Here is a 22,571-nt window from a genome sequence, read left to right on the forward strand (position 1 = left end):
AAGGACAAGCATTACACAATGAAGGACAATGCTAGCACTGTGTGCTTTCTGGTGAATTCACAAATCACCTTTTGCTGTTTTTCTATAGATGTTTAATAGCAGGGGAACTGATATTGTGAAAATGCGATTTGGGTCTTTTGCTTCAAATACACAATTGTCTTATTTTAAAACAAAATATTTTTGGGTAAGGGTAAGGTTGGGCTCACACGGGCAGAAGAAAAATCGCAGCATGCTCTAATTTGCCGCGGAATCCGCATGGATAGCCTCCATTGATGTCAATGGAGGCTGTCCGACCTACAGACCATACACCATTTTAGTTTTTTTTTCTCGTGGTCATATAACCCCTTTTAAATGCAAATGAGCAGCATTGAGAAAAACACCTTTTATATTACTCTATTTCCCTTTTCGTAAGCAAAAAATATATTCTACACGTTTTGTAGGTTTTATTTTAACTACTTGCCATCAAAACTGGGTCTTTACATTCTTTTAATGCATTAATCCATTTATGTCCTGATGCGCAGAACGCTGTAATTTATAAAGGATCGTTGTACAATTAGATCAGTAAGTGTAGATGGCTTTGCAGTGGAGTATGCATGGAATAGTAAAGTGAAGGTCAGGTCAGAGCCCAGTAGGGCGGCTTCTTTGGTCTCGTCTTGTTTCTTCAGTTGACATTCAGTTCTTTAACTCCTGTTCTGTTTAACTAGTTTCTCTAAGGAGACGTTATGTCTTTAAGTGATTTTTTTTTTTTGAACGATGGTCATTCAGTCTAAACGCGCGCCAGCGATGAATGATCATTCACTTTTCACTTGGTCATCTTAATCAGGCATAAAAATAATCGTTGGCTCGTTCACTTATCGTTCAGTTTCAACAGCGCTCATTCAGGCGTTCTCATTCACTTATACAGCGAATGTGAAAGACCTGAATGATTCCTCGTTTGAACAGGCTGCATGAGCGTACAAGCAACCTCTGATGGCGTTCGCTCGTTCAAACGAAAAATTAGCATATCTAAAATGGCCCTTTTAATGTCCTTTACGTATATCAAACTATCTGCTATGTCTTAAGCTGCTTTGGCATGTAGTATACTTCTCCATAGGTCTGATGATGACTTCCAAAATAGTCTTTGAAATGTCACCTTAAAGGCAGCTTGCCAAAACCGGACACTTTATTCATTTTGAATCTGCTCCATGGACCATGGATTCTGATGGCATTCTTCATTACAGCAGAGCTACAAAGAGGTATTCCTGCTATAGACGACAATGGGAGAATTTCAGGATATTATTTGGAATACTGATCACAAGATGCACCAATTAATAACAGGAGAAAACAAAAACAAACTCTACGAAAAGATGCCTAAGGCCGACTGCACACAATCTGGTCGGATTCCGCATGCGGGAGCCCGCAGCGGAATCCGTCTCTGACCGTGGCTGGCGACCCTCCGTACCTGCTTTCTTCTGTATTGCAGATGACTGTGGCGGCTCACTGTCTGTTATGCATAGTACAGTTTTTTTTCTTTAATCTTTTAATTTTCCCGTGCCTTTGCTAGACAATGACGCGTGTACCCGTGGCCTATCCACAGTGTCAATTGTGGATGGGCCACAGGTTGGACAGCTTCCATTGACTTTAATGGAAACTATTTGTGCGGATTCCTCAGAAAAATAGAACCTGCTCGGATTTTAAATACACTCACAGAAATGGAATGTTCTATTCTTTCAGTGTGTGCGGAATACAGCGGATCGTCTGCACGAGTGGCTACCGCGGATTCTGTAATGGAAATCCACCCATGAGCAACCAGCCTTATTAGGCCAGTCTCATACGGGCATAGTCATTGTACGTTGCACATGTGACACGCAATGCCAATAGCCCGTTGATTTATATTGGGCAACTCATACCAGTGTTTTGGGTTTTTTTTTTTTTTTTTTCGCGCATGTATTACTCTGGCATAAAAAGGTCAGCATGTTCTATCTTGGCACATATTACGCATGCATACATGCCAAGATAGTACATGGGGATTGGTGGCACGCAGCAAGTATGCACGTCACTGCGTGTGAGAGATGCGTACGTAGAACGCCTGCACACACTGTAGTGTGAACTCAGCTTTAGCTGTAGTACTGTATAATATACATTACATATACATTGCTAGTGACCATGCTTTGAGCCAATTTCCGATTATGCTGTGACCTCCCTGATGCCACTAGTGCACAATATTATCTGAAGCTGCCAACTGCTGAGGACTGGCATATAGAAGACCCAAAAGAACACTGCCCTATACTATATTTTATTACGCATGCCTAATATCCTTTGTAATATATGAAAACTACTTGAAAATCCATTGTTTTCTTGGACTGTGTGCATGCGTAATAAGCACCATGATAGTGCATGTTGCGTTCTATTTTGCGCAGTCATTTTGTATGCTGCGAATGACAGGCACCGGTGAAAGTAATATAAAGTTAGTTACCGCATATTATGTGCGCAAAACCCGCACGTGTAATATGCGGTAATTGCTTGTGTGATAGAGCCCTAACTCTTGTACATGTCACCGAATATCTGAGAGCCAGAACCAAATTCTGCAAGAGATACAGTCGCAGTGATAGACGGCGCCACGTCTGCCACATCTCATTGAAATGACTGCATTTTATTTTCCACACTGAAAGATCTTATTACAATTTCCATCAGCATAAAATTTTACTCTAAAGGCCGTAGCTAAATGAGTTTAATATACTGGTTAATAGAGGTTCCTGCTTCAGACACCTGTAACTAGCGTATAACATTGATTTAATGGAGTGTGCTGCGGCCCATCATGATGGTATTCTTTCTGTTCAATTAGCAACGCTTCTAGTGGATGATCAGTTCTAGCGTTTATTTAGGAGGCACAGTCCTACTAGTGCTAGATGTTAGGATTCCAGTGATTCATCTAGGACTGTCTTTACAAATTCTTCTATGTTAGAGCAGCTTATAACTTCATTTGTCCCCGACCCCACACTGCCCTAAAGGCGCCATTTACTTTCATATACAAGATAAGTTTTGGTAAGTTCTGGTATTTGAATGTGAACCCCTTTTGTTAATATATAAAAATATGTAAATGTCGGGCAATTTTCAACGAGAGGCAATTTTTTTGCCCCTTTAGTAAATATTGTAGTGAAATGTGTATGAAACAGTTAATTTTCTCGGCCAGTGTGCGGTGTTTTAGCGTCCTATCGCAAGTCATAGCTGAGGCCAGGAACGAAATTTAAAGTAACCAAAAGTATCTACTTCCCAATATATTGGTGCGCACTTCCTAATTCAGATGTATGTCAGTGTAGGTCATGCGGCGGCTGTAACTGATGATCATACATAATAAACTGCTTTTGGACAGTATTTTTTTTTCCACATAATTACTACTAACTGTTGCATAATAACTAATTGTTATATTAATGAGCTAAAAAGATTAAATACTTTTTTTGGTCTCAGGCATAGTCTGCAACAAATTTTGCAAAGGCTGATAAACATTTGACAGGGTTATGGGTGCTCGCAATAAGCTGAATGCTGGTCATGTGGTTAAACATGTTCATCATAGGGCTGGGGCGTTGGCGGCTGCCTGGGGTGTTCATCATAGGGCTGGGGCGTTGGCGGCTGCCTGGGGTGTCCGTCGCGGGGCTGGGGCGTTGGTGGCTGCCTGGGGTGTCCGTCGCGGGGCTGGGGCGGTGGCGGCTGCCTGGGGTGTCCGTCGCGGGGCTGGGGCGGTGGCGGCTGCCTGGGGTGTCCGTCGCGGGGCTGGGGTGGTGGCGGCTGCCTGGGGTATCCGTTGCGGGGCTGGGGCGGTGGCGGCTGCCTGGGGTGCCTGTCGCGGGGCTGGGGCAGTGGCGGCTTCCTGGAGTGCCCGTCGCAGGGCTCGGGCGGAGGTGTCCATTGCGGGGCTAGGGTGGTGGTGGCTGCCTGGGGTGCCCGTCGTGGGGCTGGGGCGGGTGCCTGGGGTGCCCGTCGTGGGGCTGGAGCAGTGGCGGGTGCCTGGGGTGCCCGTCGTGGGGATGGGGCAGTGGCGGTTGCCTAGGGTGCCCGTCGCTAGGATGGGGCAATGGCAGGTGCCCGTTGTGGGGCTGGGGCGCTGGTGGCCGCCTGGAGGGCTCGTCGCGTGGCTGTGGCGGCGGCTGCCTGGAGGGCCATTGTGGGACTGGACAATATTGGTGGGTCCAGAATGTTTCTCCTATGCTGATAATTTACTATGATACAATTGTTACAGCTGTATTGCTAACCACATGTAATATGAGCTAATATATATATTTTGTTATTCATGCATACTGTTAGTTTGATAGATTTAACAAATATTAATTACATTTTTGCGTGTGATAAGTGACTAAAGTGAAGGGCTTGATCATGATCAAGATTTCTTTGATATGTCAAAAAATGTTTTGCAAGTACCGTATGTGTTCATGTAAAATGACAATATGTGGAGTCCCTGAAACACTTTTCACTGCAGAGCAAAAGCTAAAAATCTAAAATGTTTATGGAAAAACCCACATTATCACCAAGCTGTAATCTGAAAAAGCAGAGCTGCACATATCCTGTGAAGGGATCTGAGATCATTTGGAAATCTCTGATCTCTTGCTGTATTACTAGCTTTGTATGCCTAGCGGAGCCGACTTGTGATGCAGGAAGAAGTCCTGCTGCTCGCCCTGAACACCGAACAGCTGGATATCATCCACTTGGCACTTAACGTATGTGGCAGAATTGAACTCTAAATCTGGTTCTTGGGCCAAACAGCAGGATAATAATGAATATAGCCAGTATACCAGTACAGCTGAAGATGTAGGATGCACTCGCAAAGAAAACTGCCAGAATGTAGGCTCCTGCAGTGAGTACTGTAGTTGTGACAGATGAGAACGCAAAACACCATAGTGATATATAGTCCATACTGGAGCATTAATTGGGTTTTTCCTTTTTGGACTCGGTATATCACTGCAACCAGCATGGTGACCGCTCTTAATATGAGATAATGTAAGACACTCTACCACACCAGGTGTCAAAAGCGGTCAGTGGAACATAAAGCAAAGCCGACCATAAACATAAAATAACTTCCCACCGCTATTTCTTCTGATTCTACCATGCATTCTCAGTTCTGTCGACTTCATTTTTTAATGTATGGATCCATAAAGTCAGTTGTGCGAATAGTTAGGAAGGAAAGGCGTTGATGCCCATCTGTTGACCGCTTGGTCCGCTCCTGAACATTATTCAAATGGATTAAAGACTTTTTCACACAAATTAGATCAAACCTGGCGGATTCGCCATGGACATGGGTGGACAGCTGAAACTGTTTCACAGAGAGGAATCCAAGTATATGCAAAACTTCTGATCCTCTTACCATGAGTTTATTGGTAGTAGGACACCAACCTGTTCCTGTATTTTTCAGTTGGGACACCTTTATTTCAACTTTATTTAAAATTGCCTGTGTTTAATCGCATCCAAAGGTCTTAGGTCCTCCTAACAGTTTGGTCAGAATGGTCCAAGTGGTGGGCAGTTTGTTGATATGGCCTTCTAGCTTCTCGCATTCTAATAATGCGCCCCTCTCAAACGCTGCTAACTGGGCGAAATGTCTTGGATTGCATCGTTGGGGCGTCTAGTGGTCAACAAGCTCTACACAAGTGGAAAGAGAGGTCACTACTAGAGATGAGCGAGTATACTCGCTTAGGCTGCATTCACACGAATGTATATCGGCTTGGTTTTCACGTCGAGCCGATATACGTCGTCCTCAGGTGCAGGGGGGGGGGGGAGGATGGAAGAGCCAGGAGCAAGAACTGAGCTCCCACCCCCTCTCTGCCTCCTCTCCGCCCCTCTGCACTATTTGCAATGGGGAGAGGTGGGATGGGGGTGGGGCTAATTCTTGAAACTTAGCCCCGCCCCCATCCCACTTCCTTTCATTGCAAATAGGACAGAGGGGCGGAGAGGAGGCAGAAAGGGGGTGGGAGCTCAGTTCCTGCTCCTGGCTCTTCCATCCTCCCCCCCCCCCCCCTGCACATGAGGACGACGTATATCGGCTCGGCGTGAAAACCGAGCCGATATACGTTCGTGTGAATGCAGCCCAAGACACATTACTCGAGTGAGTTGTGCCTTAGCCGAGTATCTCCCCGCTCGTCTCTAAAGATTCGGGGGCCGGCGGGGAGCAGCGGGGAAGAGCGGGGAGAAACGGAGGGGAGATCTCTCCCCCCCCGCTCCCCCCTGCTCTCCGCCGCAACTCACCTGTCACCGGCGCCGGCCCCCAAATCTTTAGAGATGAGCAGGGAGATACTCGGCTAAGGCACTACTCGCTCGAGTAATGTGCCTTAGCGAGTATACTCGCTCATCTCTAGTCACTACACACAAGGAGCCTCTGAGAGCCTTTTTATCGGACATGGGTAAAAACACATTTAGGGCCTCAGGTTGCGAGATCGTTCATGTAATTATACCACAACTCTTGCATATCTACCTGAGATGTAACTGCATGCCGAGTTTTACAATTTTTTTCCCCCCGTTTTTTACATGTACAATCCCAGCCATATGAAGGGATCTATTTATCGTGAGTATCGCTACGCAGTGTATACACTTACATATGTATGGATCAATAAAGTTCATTAACTTGCATTGACTCCACTCACCGCGTATCGTGCGTCTATGTAATGCACACGTAATACGCCGTGAAAATGCGGTTGTGAACATGAGCTGTCCACATGATCAACTAACATTAAGATAAACGTATAAATTGATAAAATGGTACACAAACCCTTACACTAAATCTATAATACGGTTGCTGGTAAAATCGGTTGTATTGTGAAGAGAAAATATTAAACAGAAAAAAATTGTATTTCTATATTTTTTAATCATTTTCTCAATAAAAGAAACCATCAAGGGCCATAAAGTCTGGCTGGAACGGCGTTTGACAAACTGGTAATTTTGTTGATCATCTGTAAAATTGCATATACAGGGCTATTTTGGGCCCATTACAAAAATGCTGATTTTCTTACTCTATAAATAGCGTTGTGTGTACTTTGGAGGGGGTTTAAACACCCATGAAATGAGTTCTATAATGTATTTTACATTCAATTTATTTTGCCTGGGTTAAAATGAGGTTTGTGTTGTCGGACTGCATTCCCCTGAAACCTCAAATTACCAGGCTGGTGTTAGTTTATTAAAATCTAGGCGCGATACGTGTAACCTGCTTGACTGAAATGTACAGTGTTTATATGTCGCTTATATGTGAGTACAGATAAAATCATATGGTTTAGAAATAGTCTCTCAATGTGTTGTATTTTTCCCAAAAAATTGTGTTTGCCATGTGCATTTGTATATTGGGCATACAGAACACATGTCCCACTGGTACCCCTGGTCCCTAGGAATTGCTCAGAGGTTAGTGGTTTTCTATGGATGGTGCATTCAGGGGCGCACACCAACAATAGAGGGCCCCTTGCAAGAACTATATGGGCCCTTTGTATTAAGATGTCGGACAGCAGCGTGTTAGACTGCCTCAACTATGGCTCTTCAAAAACTACCTCACCAATTGACGACTCATCGGACATGTATGAGGAGGAGCATAACCCCTTTCAGGGGCGTAACTATAGAGGGTTCAGGGGATGCGGTTGCACCCAGGCCCAGGAGCCTTAGGGGGCCCATAAGGCCTCTCTTCTCCATATAGGAAGCCCAGTACTATGAATAAAGCATTATAGTTGGGGGCCCTGTTACAGGTTTTGCATTGGGTCCCAGAAGCTTCAAGTTATGTCTCTGTGCAGCATGGTTTAGGTATGGGTACGGGTACAGAAACAGATAGAGGGGGGGGTCCCAGCTCACATTTTGCATCAGGGCCCCTGAGTCTTTAGTTACGCCCCTGACCCCTTTGTAGTCTAATTGACAGTAGTACATACCATTATATATATATTTTTTATTTTTTTTAGGGTAGTAGTAATCTGTCCCGCTTGCAAGGCCCTGTGGGACCAAACTTCATGGTGATAATATGGAAATATGAACGAACCCCCTTAAATCAATGGGTTCTATTTTCTGCGTATTGCACGGGGAGATATGTCCGTGTGAAGGAGCCCTAAAAAAAAATCTAGATTCCCCCAACGAGAGAATAATAAATAATTAAGGGTTAAAAATGATGTGATTTAAGAACTAAAACATAAATTCTATCACAAGTCCAAACAGCCGGGAAATATATCATCAATATGTATGCATTTTACTAAAGGCACACACTCACAAATGATTTACTGTTAAAACAAGAAAATACATCAGTGCTAATGACCCATGATAAAAATTGGATTCATAGCATCTAATATGCTCGGTCACATTAAGACCTACAATTTGAAATTGCAGTTTGGTAACTGATAATTCACAGTAAAATCAAATTCACATGATCTTCATGAATAAATATCCCATAAATGTCCACCTGAATACATCTATATAATGATTTGCATACATTTTTAATCAGATTTGTGGATATGGTTATCTGTTTCAGGACCCAAAGATGTAGCATGGATCTGTCCACACTGGAATTTGCGTCCAACACTTATCTGTTTTTGCTCTAGTAAAAAGCTTCTACATTTAAAAAACTGATACAAAAACACCAATAAACTCAGCTTTACATTCATAGCAGCAAAAACGCAGCATGTCCTAAATTGTGGTGCGATTTTAATACAAAAAATGCCCATTCAAGTCAATGGTGCTTTAACACATGTAACCATGGGAACCATAAAAAATAAGAGAACACGGAAATGCAGAGCTTGTACATTGATGTATTATTTTTTTTTATGCATGCATTAAAAAATGGATGAAAACAGATGAAATTCGCATTTGAAGATCACAAGTGAAAATCAAGAACGCATGAAGAAAAAAAAAAAAATATCGCACAAAAAAACCTCGACTGTTTTTCAGGACTGAAAAAAAAAGCCTGTGTGCATGCAGCCTGAGGGTGCCTTCACACAGATGTATTGCGGATTTTGGTCACTTAAATACACTGCGCAAAAATGCAGCCTATATACGCAATTGTTTTGGTGGAGCATAATTATGTGCGCCATATACTTAATACAGTATTTTGACGTGTAAATGCACACAAAAATAGGACGTGTCACCTTTTTTTTTTTTCTTTTTATGCAACCGAATCACTTTTCAAAAATCCACAAATATGAATGAACACATTGAAAGCAATAGGTTCTATTTATGTGAATTATGCGTGCAAAAAAAGCGTAAATTTGCGGCGTATATACGCTGTGAATGAGCCCCTAGAATGAATATATATATATATATATATATATATATATATATATATATATAAAAAATTTTGTATCTACTCATGACTTTGGCTTAATGAAAAAATTTTTTTTTAACAAAAACTGCAACTTCCACCTGTAGTTTGAGGTATTTCTTGAGCCAAAACCAGTGGAAACAGATGGAAAAAAAATATAAAGAACAGACTGCTACATGTATCTCTTCTTTTGTACCCACTCTTGCATTTGACTTAAAAGTTCCACAGAACTGCATATGTGCTTCCAGCCTTAGAACACGCAGTAGAGGGAACAAGGCTGAACACAAACCTTCGCTCCATTTTTTTTTTCGCTCCCTCTCCCATTTTACAGTTGCCTTACCAGGAACCGGCCATAATGTAGGTGTGGATGACACCCAGAAAGCTTTATTTTCATAGTCAGTGGAATTGTCTGTGAAGAAGTTTTCTCAACAACCCCATTTGTAGACAAATAGATAAAAAGTTGCATGCAAAAAAAAACTGAGCGGCTTTATATAGCAAGCCAAAACCGTCTCTGCATCTGAAAAGGATCATCAGATTGATTGAGATTGTTATTGCAGCATTTTATCCTCCCTTGTATTATAAGGAAACAATAAGCACTCATCTTTGCATCGTAAGCAGAGCAGAAGACAAAAGAAGACTTCCTCAAACTGACGACAACACCAACCAAGTGCTGTATTCATTTTTGGAAGTTTGGTCAGGATCCATTCTTATTCGATCCTGGTCTTTTTATACTTGTTTTAATCATTGCAGCCAGACATTTTTTTTTTCTCCTATCTTTTTGTATCTATGCATGAAATATGTACCAATTAAAGGCAAATCGCTTTCCAAGGTATCATTTAATCTATCATCTATACAAGACTAATTTAAAATGTGTAACACATTGCAGCAGCTGATACATTGTATAATGTACTGTGCTACATAGCACCATGAAATGGGCAACCGAGTATTGTGGAACAGGAAATATTATACAAATAGATGGATATATTGATAAACATGCTTCCAAAATATAGTAAGGTGAAACAACAAGATGTGTACGGCACATAAAACATTGTGCAAGACCAATTAGGATATTTTATGTATCACCTAAAGTCCAGAAAATAGTGTATTCTGTCATGGTATTGTATAATCAGAGCTGTGTGTATGAGGATTTAATTTCCGAGTGCCCAGTCTGTGTACTATGGAACTGTCGGCATTCCATGTTGACACCATATGGTGCCTTCAAATGGTGACATGTTATGAAAATATTCTCTGCATTGCTTTTAGCAGTGAACACCTTCCTGAAACAATATTGCAAGTTTTTTTTCTTCCTGTTTGGATTTGGACAAAATGTAACAAAAAAATCCTCTGTATGGATACAGATGCACACAGAGGTACAGTAGGGCTCGTATACATCTGACTATAGCTCTGAGGTTATATACTGCCTTGATAGGGTGTGTGCTTGGTATTATCTCTTTGTGCATTGCAAATGGACATTAATCATCCAAACCCTTGATACTTACTAAAGTATTGTTAACCCTCCCGGTATTGCAACATCTTCTTACCGGCGGACCTAAAGTGGTTAAATTTTAAATTACAGATTTTTCATTAATTATAGGGGATTTTTCACGACAGCGGTTCAGTCATTTTTGTCTCCCCAAGTACTTTGGGTGGAACCAAATGCCACAGTTCTAAGGCTCTTTTTGTCTGTTTTAACAGAAGAATAGAGACAAACGTGTTCTGAGCTGACAGCTCTTTCCTCCCCTGTCATTAAATTATTAACTGCCATCTCACAAAATATGGACTTTTTTTAGTAATCAAAAATGCTCTCTTTTTGAAGACACAAGACATTAGACATAATTTACAGCTATAATCATTAGCAATGCATCATGGAACATTCACCATTTTTGCATTTTTTTGACACTTTTCTTAAATAGTTGGGAATAGGTAATCTTTTTGAATGATAGAAGTTTTCAATTGACTGAAATAAGACCGTAAGGCTTGTACATAATACAGCTTTATTCAACCTAGTGTTTTCTATGATCTGCCAGTCTGCCGATGCTCATTTACCTATTTTTCTCTTATATTTATTTTTTCTTATCTGTCATTCCGCACCGAACACTTACGGTGACATTTACTTCGCCTTAGACTGGTATATAAGATGCTTGTCTATGTTCACACAGGCTTTTTTCATATCAGATTTTTACGCAAATTTCTGACACTGATTTTCATGTTTTTAAGGGCTATTTCAGACGACCGTATATCGGCTTGGTTTTCACGCCGAGCCGATATACCGTGTCCTTGTCTGCAGAGGGGGGAGGATGGAAGAGCCAGGAGCAGGAACTGAGCTCCCGCCCTTTGCCACTATTTGCAATGGGAGGGGCGGAGCTAAGCGGTGCTACTTAGCTCCGCCCCTGTCTCACCCCCTCCTATTGCAAATAGTGAAGAGGGGGCGGGAGCTCAGTTCCTGGTCCTTGCTCTTCCATTATCCTCCCCCTGCTGACAAGGACACCGTATATCGGCTTGGCGTGAAAACCCAGCCGATATACGGTCGTCTGAAATAGCCCTAAGACAAATGTACACATGGACTAAGCCAACTGAATGAGCAAAATCCATGTGCAGATCTTTGATGCAGATTTGGCGTCAAAATCGAGGCGGATTGCATGTAACATCTGCCACAAAAAACACTAAGTAAACACTTCAAAGTGCTCTGGAGTTAAATGTACCAAATTTATTATGCTGTTTATTAATTTGGCAAATGAGGGGCCAATCAATGTGCTGGAATGTGAAATCTATACCAGCTCCAAGCTGGTGCAGATTCCCAATATAATTTACACTTGTTTTTGGCATACATTATAGAAAACGCCTGAGGCCAAACCTCCTTCTACATCCCACCCACTTTTAGAAAAGTGCCAAGCGTGGTGTAAAAAGAAAACAAGTTTTTACTCAAAGTTTAACTGCTGGCGCAATAATTTGTAACTTTTTTTTCTTTACTCCAGAAAACTGGCACAAGTTAAAAAAAAATTAAAAAATTCCCCATCAATACATACTGTACTATCTTGTTATTTTCTTGCTATATATTGTATCTCCATTCTCTTTTTTTTCCCCACATAGCTGATGTATATATTAAGACCATCAAGGGCTCATTCACACAGGCGTATCTTTTGATCCATATCATGTGCATATTTTTTGTGAATGTAATATGGACAGCATAAACCCCATTAACCTGCAATGAGGTATTCAAACATTCATTTTTCACATGTATATTTTACACTTGTGAAAAAACTGTTACCCATGTTGTAAAAAAAAAGGTGACATGAATTTGGCCGCCTTGTGTTTTTTTTTGCACGTAAAGGAAAACCCCAATAAACACAGATGCACAAAGAAAATCTCATGCACATCAAATACACACCAAAAACAATTATACACACGCAGTAAGAATGCTGCATATTTTGCTGACCGAATACACATACACCGCACCGCTTAAAGGCCCTTTTACATGCAACAATTATGTTTTTTAACACATGCTGGGCTCTGCAAACAACTTCAAGAGGCCCTTTTATGATAGTGTTAATGGCCATTAACGCTTTATGCAAATAGATCTCTAAATCTTTCAGTGGTTTGAACGATTATCTTTGTGTGTAGAAGGGCCCTAATAGTGGAGTCTGTAGGGCTGCATATATCGGTATCTCATCCATGCATTTTCAAAGTTCTTCCTTTTTTTTCTCTATTCCTCTTTTTCTTCCATACTTATAATACTATATCCTTTAGGATTGTTACTATAATGATATTTTTACCTACAGGGCAATGTAAATCTTTGTAGTTAAAAGAACCCTTGCATACTTCTTATTGCCTTTTGTATACAGTCTATAAAATACAATGACATTGTCTTCTTCTATTTCAGGTGAAACTGCTATACCAGTACAGACCACAAGATACCCAAGCCCTGCCGAACTAGATGCCTACGCACAAAAAGTAGCTAACAGCCCACTGACTATCAAGATCTTCCCCACCAACATCAGGGTTCCCCAGCACAAGCACCTAAATAGGACTGTAAATGGCTATGACACTACTGGACAGCGTTATAGTCCTTACCCAATACACACAAGCGGCTACCAAGGCCTTCTTGCTATTGTTAAATCTTCTAGTAAGAGCGTGGTAAAGAATGTAGAGGGAAAACGGACTAAAATTTCTTCTGCACAGGTTGGTGTTGCTCCTTATCCCATGTCAAGCACTTTAACACAAAGCCAACCTTGCAATGGACAATTGAGTTATCTTACAAATCAGAAACAGATGGATGCACCAGTGCCACCCAATGTGACAGTGGCAACTTCAGTCATTCCTTTAACAGGTAGAAATTTAACACTCCAGCAGTCCAATTTACCCTCTATTCAAAGCATCATTTACCAGATCAACCAACAGTGCCAGGCTCAGGCTTCTCACCAAGCTTGTCAAGGTGTGGTAGTTACTAACTCCAGTCCAGCTAAGCAGGTAATGACCAGTGGTTTTACTGCTATGGCCGGTGGCACTGTGGCTTATACAGGCACTGTTTTACAAGACTGTAGGTCTGGCACAGAGTTGGCATTGGGGGCTGCCCCTGTGGTAGCCAAAGCTGGAACCTATCAGGATGGCATGGACTACCTTATTTGGCAACAAAAACAGCAGCAGCAACTGCGGATATACAGTAGTGGCAGTGGAGGAGGAGGAGCAATCAGCAAGTCACCTGAAGTCTGCCCAGGAGTATCTCGCCCTTATACTCTTGCTAGTGCCGTCGAGAAAGTCAGCTCCTCACCACTGAACTGTGTTGGCATGCATGGCAATTTCTCCGTTGGTCAATATTTTGCCCCTCCATGGAACAGTATCTTGGTCACACCCAACAGTGACTGTTACAATCCACATGAACTTGCCAATGGTCACAGGGATTTGGGGGTACATCCATCAGATGGACTAACCAGCATCCCCAGCAAGACCCTTTGCAATACCTCTATTCTTAGCAGTAGCCTTCAGTCCCTGGAGTATCTCATCAATGACATTCACCCACCCTGTATTAAGGAGCAGATGCTTGGCAAGGGTTATGAAACAGTGTCTGTGCCAAGGCTTCTTGATCATCAGCATGCCCACATCCGCCTGCCCATTTACAGATAAAGCTCTTTCCTCTTTTCTATGTAAAGGTGGCCAACACTGGTTCAGTCCACTAGATAATGCTACTTAGCCATAAGAAGGCATGTTTTATCAGTGCAGAGGGCAGAGGTGAGGCTAGCCGTTCCTCACTCCTTTGCAGTCAGAGTGCATAGTAATGAGAAAGCCTGGCAGCAAAAGGGTTTCTATTTTTCTGCTCTGGTTATGCTGCCTTTGCTCCTGCACTTTATATTATCTTGCAAGCAAACGGAAGAGAATGGCTCAGTCCAAAATGCAGGTTCTTTATTCCATGTCTTATGCCGTTACAATGAAAGAGATATTTGCTGTACCTGTACTGAATGCAAATTTAATTCTCCAGCTTATTTTCTTGCTGATTTCATGTAATCATTGACATCCTTGATATTGTTTCTTTTTGCTTTAAAATCTTAAAATTAGTCTGACGGCAGCATTGTTTCTCACCATTGTGGCAAAACATGAAGGTTACCCATAGAAATAGGTACTTTAATTATTTTATCTGGAGTAATTTTTTCTTGTGTTCTTTCTGTAACTCCTCCACTGCCAACTCTCCTGACCTCATTGTGGCAAGGCTTTATTTTTTACTAGGCAAGGTCTCCATTCTAAGATCATTGAATGTGCATCCTTAATTCATTCTGCATGTAACATTCATCATTTTGTTACTTGGTCAGCTTATTATTTCCACATATTTTGGAGACATCAGTGTGAATATACTTGAAGATCATGCATCAAAACTCTATAGAACACAATTCAGTGACTGCTAACTCGGTGTAGTTATCTTCTTTGGACCATATAGAATTATTGCGAAGGACTATAGAATATGATAGAACACAGTTACATAAAGCTAGTGCAGTGGTTAGTCAATCTTTCACAGGCAATATAAGCCACTGGACGTTCTCAGCTGAAAAGTCATTAAGTAGATGACCATTAATGTAATCAACTGCTATATGACTGTTTGTATTGTGAGTAGTACAATGGCTTCCAGTGGTAATTATGAGAAGAAATGCAGCAATGCCAGAAGTGAGTGCGTCACTATGATTGGAGGCTGAATTATGACACCCAGACCCAGAGGCGTAACGTGAAGCTTCTGGGCCCCAATGCAAAATCTGTAACGACCCCCAACTATAATGTGTTATTCATAGTACTGGACTCCCTATATGGAGACGAGAGGCCTCCTGGGCCCGGGTGCAACCGCATCCTCTATAGTTACGCCAGTGCCCAGGCCAACTTAAAAAAACTCTAACCTGCAAGACAAAAAAGGAACATTAGTGCCTTGAACACTTACAGTAACTTCCATTATATCACATATAGGACTCTTTAATCCATTCATAAACTCATTTAGCCGGTAGCTATTTCTGCCAACTTTACTATAAATGGGGAAAGTAATACATGTGTGACAGCGATTGGGTAGTTGGATTTTTGTTCATGGGGGAGATAAGCCACTGCCAGAACTGTCTATTTGTCATTGACATCTGCCATAAGGAGATGCTTGGGAGGTCCCCATACACATGAGGAGCTCATTTGGTCCTGACAAAATTAGTAGGTTTTAGCTCAAGTCAACTCTTCAGTCTCCTCTTGCATCTAATTATAATTACATTAAATTTTACATGTACATGAAATGTTACTTTAGTGGGGTTTACCAGTTCTTTAAAATTTATCAATAACTGATCAGCAGTGGTCTGCCACTCAGGAGCATGGTCGATCAGCCGATCGCTGGGGCAGTAGTCACCCTGCATGGAGCAAGAAGTAGCTCACTCTTTACGTTGTGTAGTGGCCAGTTGTGGTATTGCAAGCACAGCTCCTGTTCATTTTAATGGAAGCTGTGCCAGTAAAAGCATACTGGGCTTCCGCACAATGTATATCTGCTACCGGCTTCATACAGGGTGACAGCTGATAGACTAAACTCTCAGACCACTGCTGATCAGTTATTGATAAACTATCTTGTGGATAGCTCATCAATTTTTAAAAGCTGGAAAACCACTTTAAATCTATTTCATCAACTTGATTGATATGAACCTTATCGACAAATCTCTCCGAGCGCCTCAATTACTTGCCTATATGAATTTTGCCTGGATTAGACGCTACAACAGTCGTAGATAAACAGTTGTGGGTTTTCATATTCAGGTTCACACCGATATTTTCAGAGATTCACCCTGTTACGTGTGCTGGCATATTGATATTCTCTTTAACAGGAAAACAGCCGGTTTCATACTAAATCCATAGTATGTGGAAAAAAACCTTTAACTCTTTGTAGAAAGTTGTGTACGCTTTTTGTACAGTTTCTTAATGCAGTTCTTTCATATCTATTTTTCATACGTGTGATTTCAATACTTCCATTTCCAAGGGCATGGATTAAAGAACAACGTGAAGCCCACTAACCCCAGGAGATCAGAGAGATAATGACCTAGTCCTAGTTTCAAATAGTTATCTTATTTCATTAAAGCAACATTGGTAAAATAGTCTTCAGCGGGGAAAAAAAAGTATCTAGATCATTATCTTTCTGCAGACCTAATTGATTTTTCTTTCCTAATTCAGCTGCCTAACTTAACCACAATGCATTTCAGGTGTCCGCGGCAGTGAAAGGGTTAATTTATTGTGACATTTTACCATGTTTCCACTGGATCTGTGATGCTTTTTGCCCAGTAAATTCAAACTTTTAACAACAGAAATATGTGCGAAGAATGTGAATGAGGGTTAAAGCGTCATAGTTGCTGCTATTTTGGAAACAAATGAAAAAAAAAACTTTTTTTTTTCTCTTAAAAAAAAAAAAAAAATAGAAAAGTATATGTATTATCCAAAAAAAAACTATATAATCTTACCAATGTCACATTACTAATTAAAAAATAATTTTTGTTCTGTCAGTGTGTTGGCAGAAAATGGAGTAATTAAACAAATTGTTAACGTGCATTTCTTCTTCCTTTTTTTTTTTCTTGGTTTTTTTTAGTCCATTACTTGCACTAGTACATAATGTAGAAGTGAACAGTAAATGCAGGAGGATATTTAAAATACACACAAAATAATAATTAAAAAAAAAAACTTGAAAACTTGAATATAATTTTTGTAGTGTGATAATGTTGTATAATTTACTTGTTGGCTGCTATACAAAAATACTGAAAGCATTTCCTCATATCCCATGCTCTTTATGCTTGAAAACAGACCTTATTTATGTTTTTTTTCCCCCTATATATATATTTTTAATTGTATGCTATTGTTTCCAGTGGTCAAGTAGTAAGGAATGGACAGGATGTTGATTCTGACTTATTTAATCTGCGACTTTAGATCTCTTTGGAATTAAATCCCATTTTTACGCCCACCAGTTGCCAGATTTTCCATTCTGCATGCACAGTGCTCAATGGAAATATTTTAAAGATTTCAAATTTCAGTCCCATTTGAATCCCGTATCCTCTTTGAAGGGGAAAAATATTGTAATTTGAGCAAACAACGTTCTTTCCATCCATTACATGTAATGTTGGCTACGGCTTTCTTCAGCCATAACAGTTAATTGCCAGAGGCAGGAGAAGCCAGGCTCATGAGAGTCAACTGATCACCATGCCTATCTCCTTTAAGATGGAAGCTTGCACAGCATTTCTGCATCTCTAACCCACTGCTGATAAGCTGCTGCTGTTAGAGAATCATCAGGTACCCATTACCCACTGAAGAAAGCCTAAATTTAGAGGTGAACGCAATAATTGTATCCTTTAGGATCGCAGCTATACAGCTCTAAAGATCGAGTGAACAGGTTAATTCCAGCTACTTGAATTAGCCCGTTCACACGTTCCGTGATGCGTGCTTTCCAGCTCCCATCGGAGTCTATGGAACGCACGCCGTAAAGACAGGGCGGGTCCTATCTTTGTGCGCTCAAAGGAGCTAGAGGCGCGCATAGCACTCACATGGCCTCGTTTGTGACATGCGAGTATTTAGCGCAGCTACAATTCCTGCATGTGAATGATTCTATAGGAAACAATTGTGAAAACGCTTTCTGTGCGCTCCTATTCAGCGCAAAAACAGCACTCGTGTGAATGAGGCCTTAGGCTGATGGCCACTTGCTGTGCATGTAAGTTCCGCCTGAGGGGGGTTTACACACAACTCTCATCAGACACCACAAGGACACGTGCAGTACGGTACAGGAACGGCCCACACATTGACATGCCTTTGGATGTCCTAATTCTCATCCGTGATACATGCAATTAGTTTTTTTATGCAGTCCATGTCTGCTTGAAAAAAACTCGGTAGTGAGTGCTGCCAAATTGAATATTATGGATCCATATGCTGTTAGTGCGGGGTTTTTTTTATGTGCAACACAGACTAAAAAAACGCTAGTGTGTCGAAGGCCTTAGGAGAGTGTTAGTGGCTTCTGGAAAAGTGTGTTTTATTTTTTTATTATTTTAATTTTCTAATAATGAGACCATAAGGACATTCATAGACAAACATTAGTTGCAAGGCACATTGACTCTCTTGCTCATGGATTGGGTTTTCTTTACAATTAATTTCTTCTTGATGGCATATATGGCATTTTTAACCAGGGAGACCCCTATTGTTGCTAATAGCCTGTATGCACCAACTTCACCCTCCTGTGCACCTACGGTAGTATAAGGCAAAGCTTCCAACTTCGCCCTCTTGTGAACCTAGTAAAAGGCAAAGCTTACTATTGTAGAAACACCATTCCCACATCATGTTAACTCTAGCTACTGTACATACCTTATCCAGACCTCAATGGGTTCATCAACTGATAACCATAGTTTTCTGATTTTGCCTGAACCCAGTCTTAAAAATTGACAGACGGAATCCAAATTCCCTTGCTTTTATATTGGTACCCCAGGACTGCTTGCAATACTGCTTAGCTCCATTGATTTTATCGCTTATGTAGCCCTTCTTGGGACCCACTATTCTATCCCTTTTTAAGGGCTTATGCACATGGTGTCATTAAAGTGACCCTCCGACCCTGGGCAAACAAAGATGAATGAACCGCTTCTCTCACTATTTGATGCCCACTGTGCATTAGTTTGCTTCATTAATCTAAGACATTGGCTATGTGAACAGCGCTGAACAGTAAGAGCAGCTTGTAGTGTCTTAGGGCTCCTTCACATAGACATATCTATGCGCGCGATATGCAGAGAATGGAACATATTGATTTCAATAGATTCATTCACATTTCCTTTTTTTGTGCATGCAATGGAAAAAAATACACAGTATGCCCTACTGGTGAGCACATTTGCACACCAAAGGTCTCTATAGAAGTCTATGGAATGTGTGCAAATGCACACGCAATACACAACGGGGCTGCGCAATTCCACAGGAAAAAGAACACATCTGGAATTCATTAGGCTATATGGCCATTTAAATCTGGGCGTGGTTGTGTCCTATGTGCAGAAAACCATGTCTTGTGGGTGCAAAAAATACAGTGTAGTACACTGATACACACTTCATTCATAGGTGTGAAACGCATATGCCCGTGTGAAGGAGGTCGTAGACTACTGATGCAGAGTAATGCACAGTGTGCATAAGCTAGTTGGAGTAGCGGTTTGGCATCTTTGTCCAGGACGGGAGGGTTGCTTTAAGTACTACGTATGAGCTCACTGAAACTCTCATAAGTCTTTTTTTTTTCTTAAGCAAATGCTTCTTGTCCTCTTAATAAGAGCTGCACAACATATTTTAATTCTTGAACCTATACAGATGTCTATTGACTTTCTTTTAACTTTGACCCGTGTGCAAACACCCAAAGGGAAACTTTATTTGCCTGGCTGTAAATGTCAGGTGGTTGTGGAGAGACATAGCGCCCGTTGACGTCCATGGGCTCCCATGTACCTCTGTATGCCATATGAAATGCACAACCACAGAGCGACCCATACAGCCTCTGCGCATACTGTCAAAAATATTGAAAGTTATATTACGAAAATTAACGGTATACATTGCCGTAAAGTTAATTTAATAAAGCATCTCATTTATTTAACATGGCACTAACTGAACAGGTGACAAATGATCATATATTCTGCATTAAAGTAACCGAACCTTTAATAAATAAAAGTAATTTATAATTATTCTAGGAAGGAATACAGCCAAATAAAGTGTTTTTTAGGCTACATTTATATTGCATTAGTGAACCAGTCTATGGTTTACATCCAGTGTTTCTGTCTGAAAAGCTGACTTCAGATGGAATCCTGCATATAAGCTGTCATTACTGAACTGACTGAACTTGCAAGCTTTGGTTTCTATTTCACAGGTTTCCAGCATTTTAGCAAGAAAGAATAATGTAGTCAAATTCATTTTTCTGTCTTGCTAAAATATCAGAAATGAACAAAAATCTGTTGAAACTTAGGTTTGATCTCAGGTTCAGTTTCCATCTGAATGTTGTTTTAGGGTATGTTCACACACACACAGAAATGCTGCAGAATATACAATACAATGTAAGTGATGGAGGTTTTTAAAAACCCAATACACTTGCAGCAGAAGTCTGCAATGTAATCCAGCCATGCGGTTACTTTTTATAAATCGGCAGCATGCTCTACTTGTAGCGGAAATACAGTGGATTTTCACAGCAGAATTCATTCATTGCAATACAATGAGTGAATTCTGCAGTCAAACTCCGCATGCAGATCATGGTGTGGATTTACGTCACGATATGTGATCATACTCGAGGCATTTTAGACAGAACCCTTGGACAGAAATCCTAGGCTATTTCACTAATGCAATGTGAACCTAACTTAACCAAAAACAAAACTCGACCATAAAATAGGCATCATAGCTTTGGTTGTCTCTGCTATCTTCACTTCCGCTCTTGCAGATTTAGGTTTCATATGCACTGCTGTTTTACAATTCTGTGGTGTTGGGTTCAATAAAAGCCTGCCATGGCCTCATACTGTTCCCACGTGTGCATACGAATACATGAGAAAAAGATAGTGACACGCTCCACTACATACATGTTGTATTGCTCTAGTATTTTTCTGGGGAAGAATTACAGTGTCTCTGAGTCAATCTGTATGGTACCACGCCAAGCCCATAATATGGACCCATAAGGAGTCCCTGTCCTGCGTCCAGAGTAGACTCCAACTGTTTTTCCCTAACTGGCAACTCTGTGGCTGAAACAAGTGACCACTAAAAGTTTTATTCACATCTATGTTGTGATTCCACTAATAATGGAAATCACAACGCTGAGCCAGATCTGTTACAAAATAGACACCATCAAAATCCAATATGGTCCCGGGCGGGTTATAGCGCTCATGTATGGTGTCAACTAAATTGAGAGATGACCAATTTTTCATGTAACATTGGTTCTTTACTTTTGCCAACTGCAATAATTTTGATATATTCAATAAAAAGTTGATTTGGAGGAAATAAATAAAAATCCCATGTGTCCATAGAAAAAGATAACGCTGAGCCTGTAATGGAGAGGCCAAATGAAGATCTCACGCAGATGGAATGTAGCCTATATGATGCCTAAATAAAGGAATTTTGCTTTGTGGATGAACTACATTTTACATACTCATTTTGAAATCCTCTAGTATAAACCTTCTTCTCCGCTGTTTATTATTTTCTGCATATTTCTTACATAAATTGAATACTTCTGACCTTCTCTTCATCTCTGCAGCTCATTCTTTCAGAGAAAAAAAAACCTATTTATGAACAATGAGTAATTTATATATAAATATTAGGCCTTTTTTATTTATTTACCCTCCAGGCATTTAATAATGGAGAATTGTGCAAGTTTGGCAATACATCACTGCTTTGAACGTGAATAGAACTGTGTAGGTTAAAGGTTTGCTCTCTTCTATAACATGCCACTGTGAATCCAACAGTCTGCACTACAATTGTTTAGGAAATCAAGAGCTCCAAAATGGACATGTACCTTCTGATGTTGATTTCCCAGAGTAAAACTGAAATTTTATTTGAACTGTGCGTCTCAAGTCTCTCATTGCAGATTTCTGTATTTATTGTATAGTTTATTAAAAGTGCAATTTATCTACTGAGCTTATATATGATGTTTACTTTATTTTAATCATTTTACTCTAAGAGCTATGAAATAGTATGCTGACAAATTATGTGCACCCCCAGTATGCTGAGCTAGTCCTTCTGATTAATCGCTGGAACCAAAATGTTTAGCACTGTGTATTAGGGACAGAGGCAAACTGCTGTGTAGTGTCCGATCCACACTGATCAGCTATAACATTAGTCATGGTCAATGGTTTTATTATGTGCCAATGGC

The 22,571-nt window shown here is 40.7% G+C and overlaps 1 protein-coding gene across 1 annotated transcript in view; it reads left to right on the top strand.

Annotated features, from left to right (window-relative positions):
• Nucleotides 1–22,325, top strand: part of FAM222A (family with sequence similarity 222 member A) — an 85,700-nt gene extending 63,375 nt beyond the window's left edge. The window contains exon 3 of the mRNA XM_066603871.1: nt 13,122–22,325. Within this exon, the coding sequence (XP_066459968.1) occupies nt 13,122–14,362 (1,241 nt within the window). The 3' untranslated portion in view covers nt 14,363–22,325. The remainder of the gene's footprint in view (nt 1–13,121) is intronic.
• Nucleotides 22,326–22,571: the final 246 nt, after the last annotated feature.

Source organism: Eleutherodactylus coqui, chromosome 5 (genome assembly GCF_035609145.1).
Source record: "Eleutherodactylus coqui strain aEleCoq1 chromosome 5, aEleCoq1.hap1, whole genome shotgun sequence".
In the NCBI taxonomy this organism is placed as follows: Eukaryota; Metazoa; Chordata; class Amphibia; order Anura; family Eleutherodactylidae; genus Eleutherodactylus; species Eleutherodactylus coqui.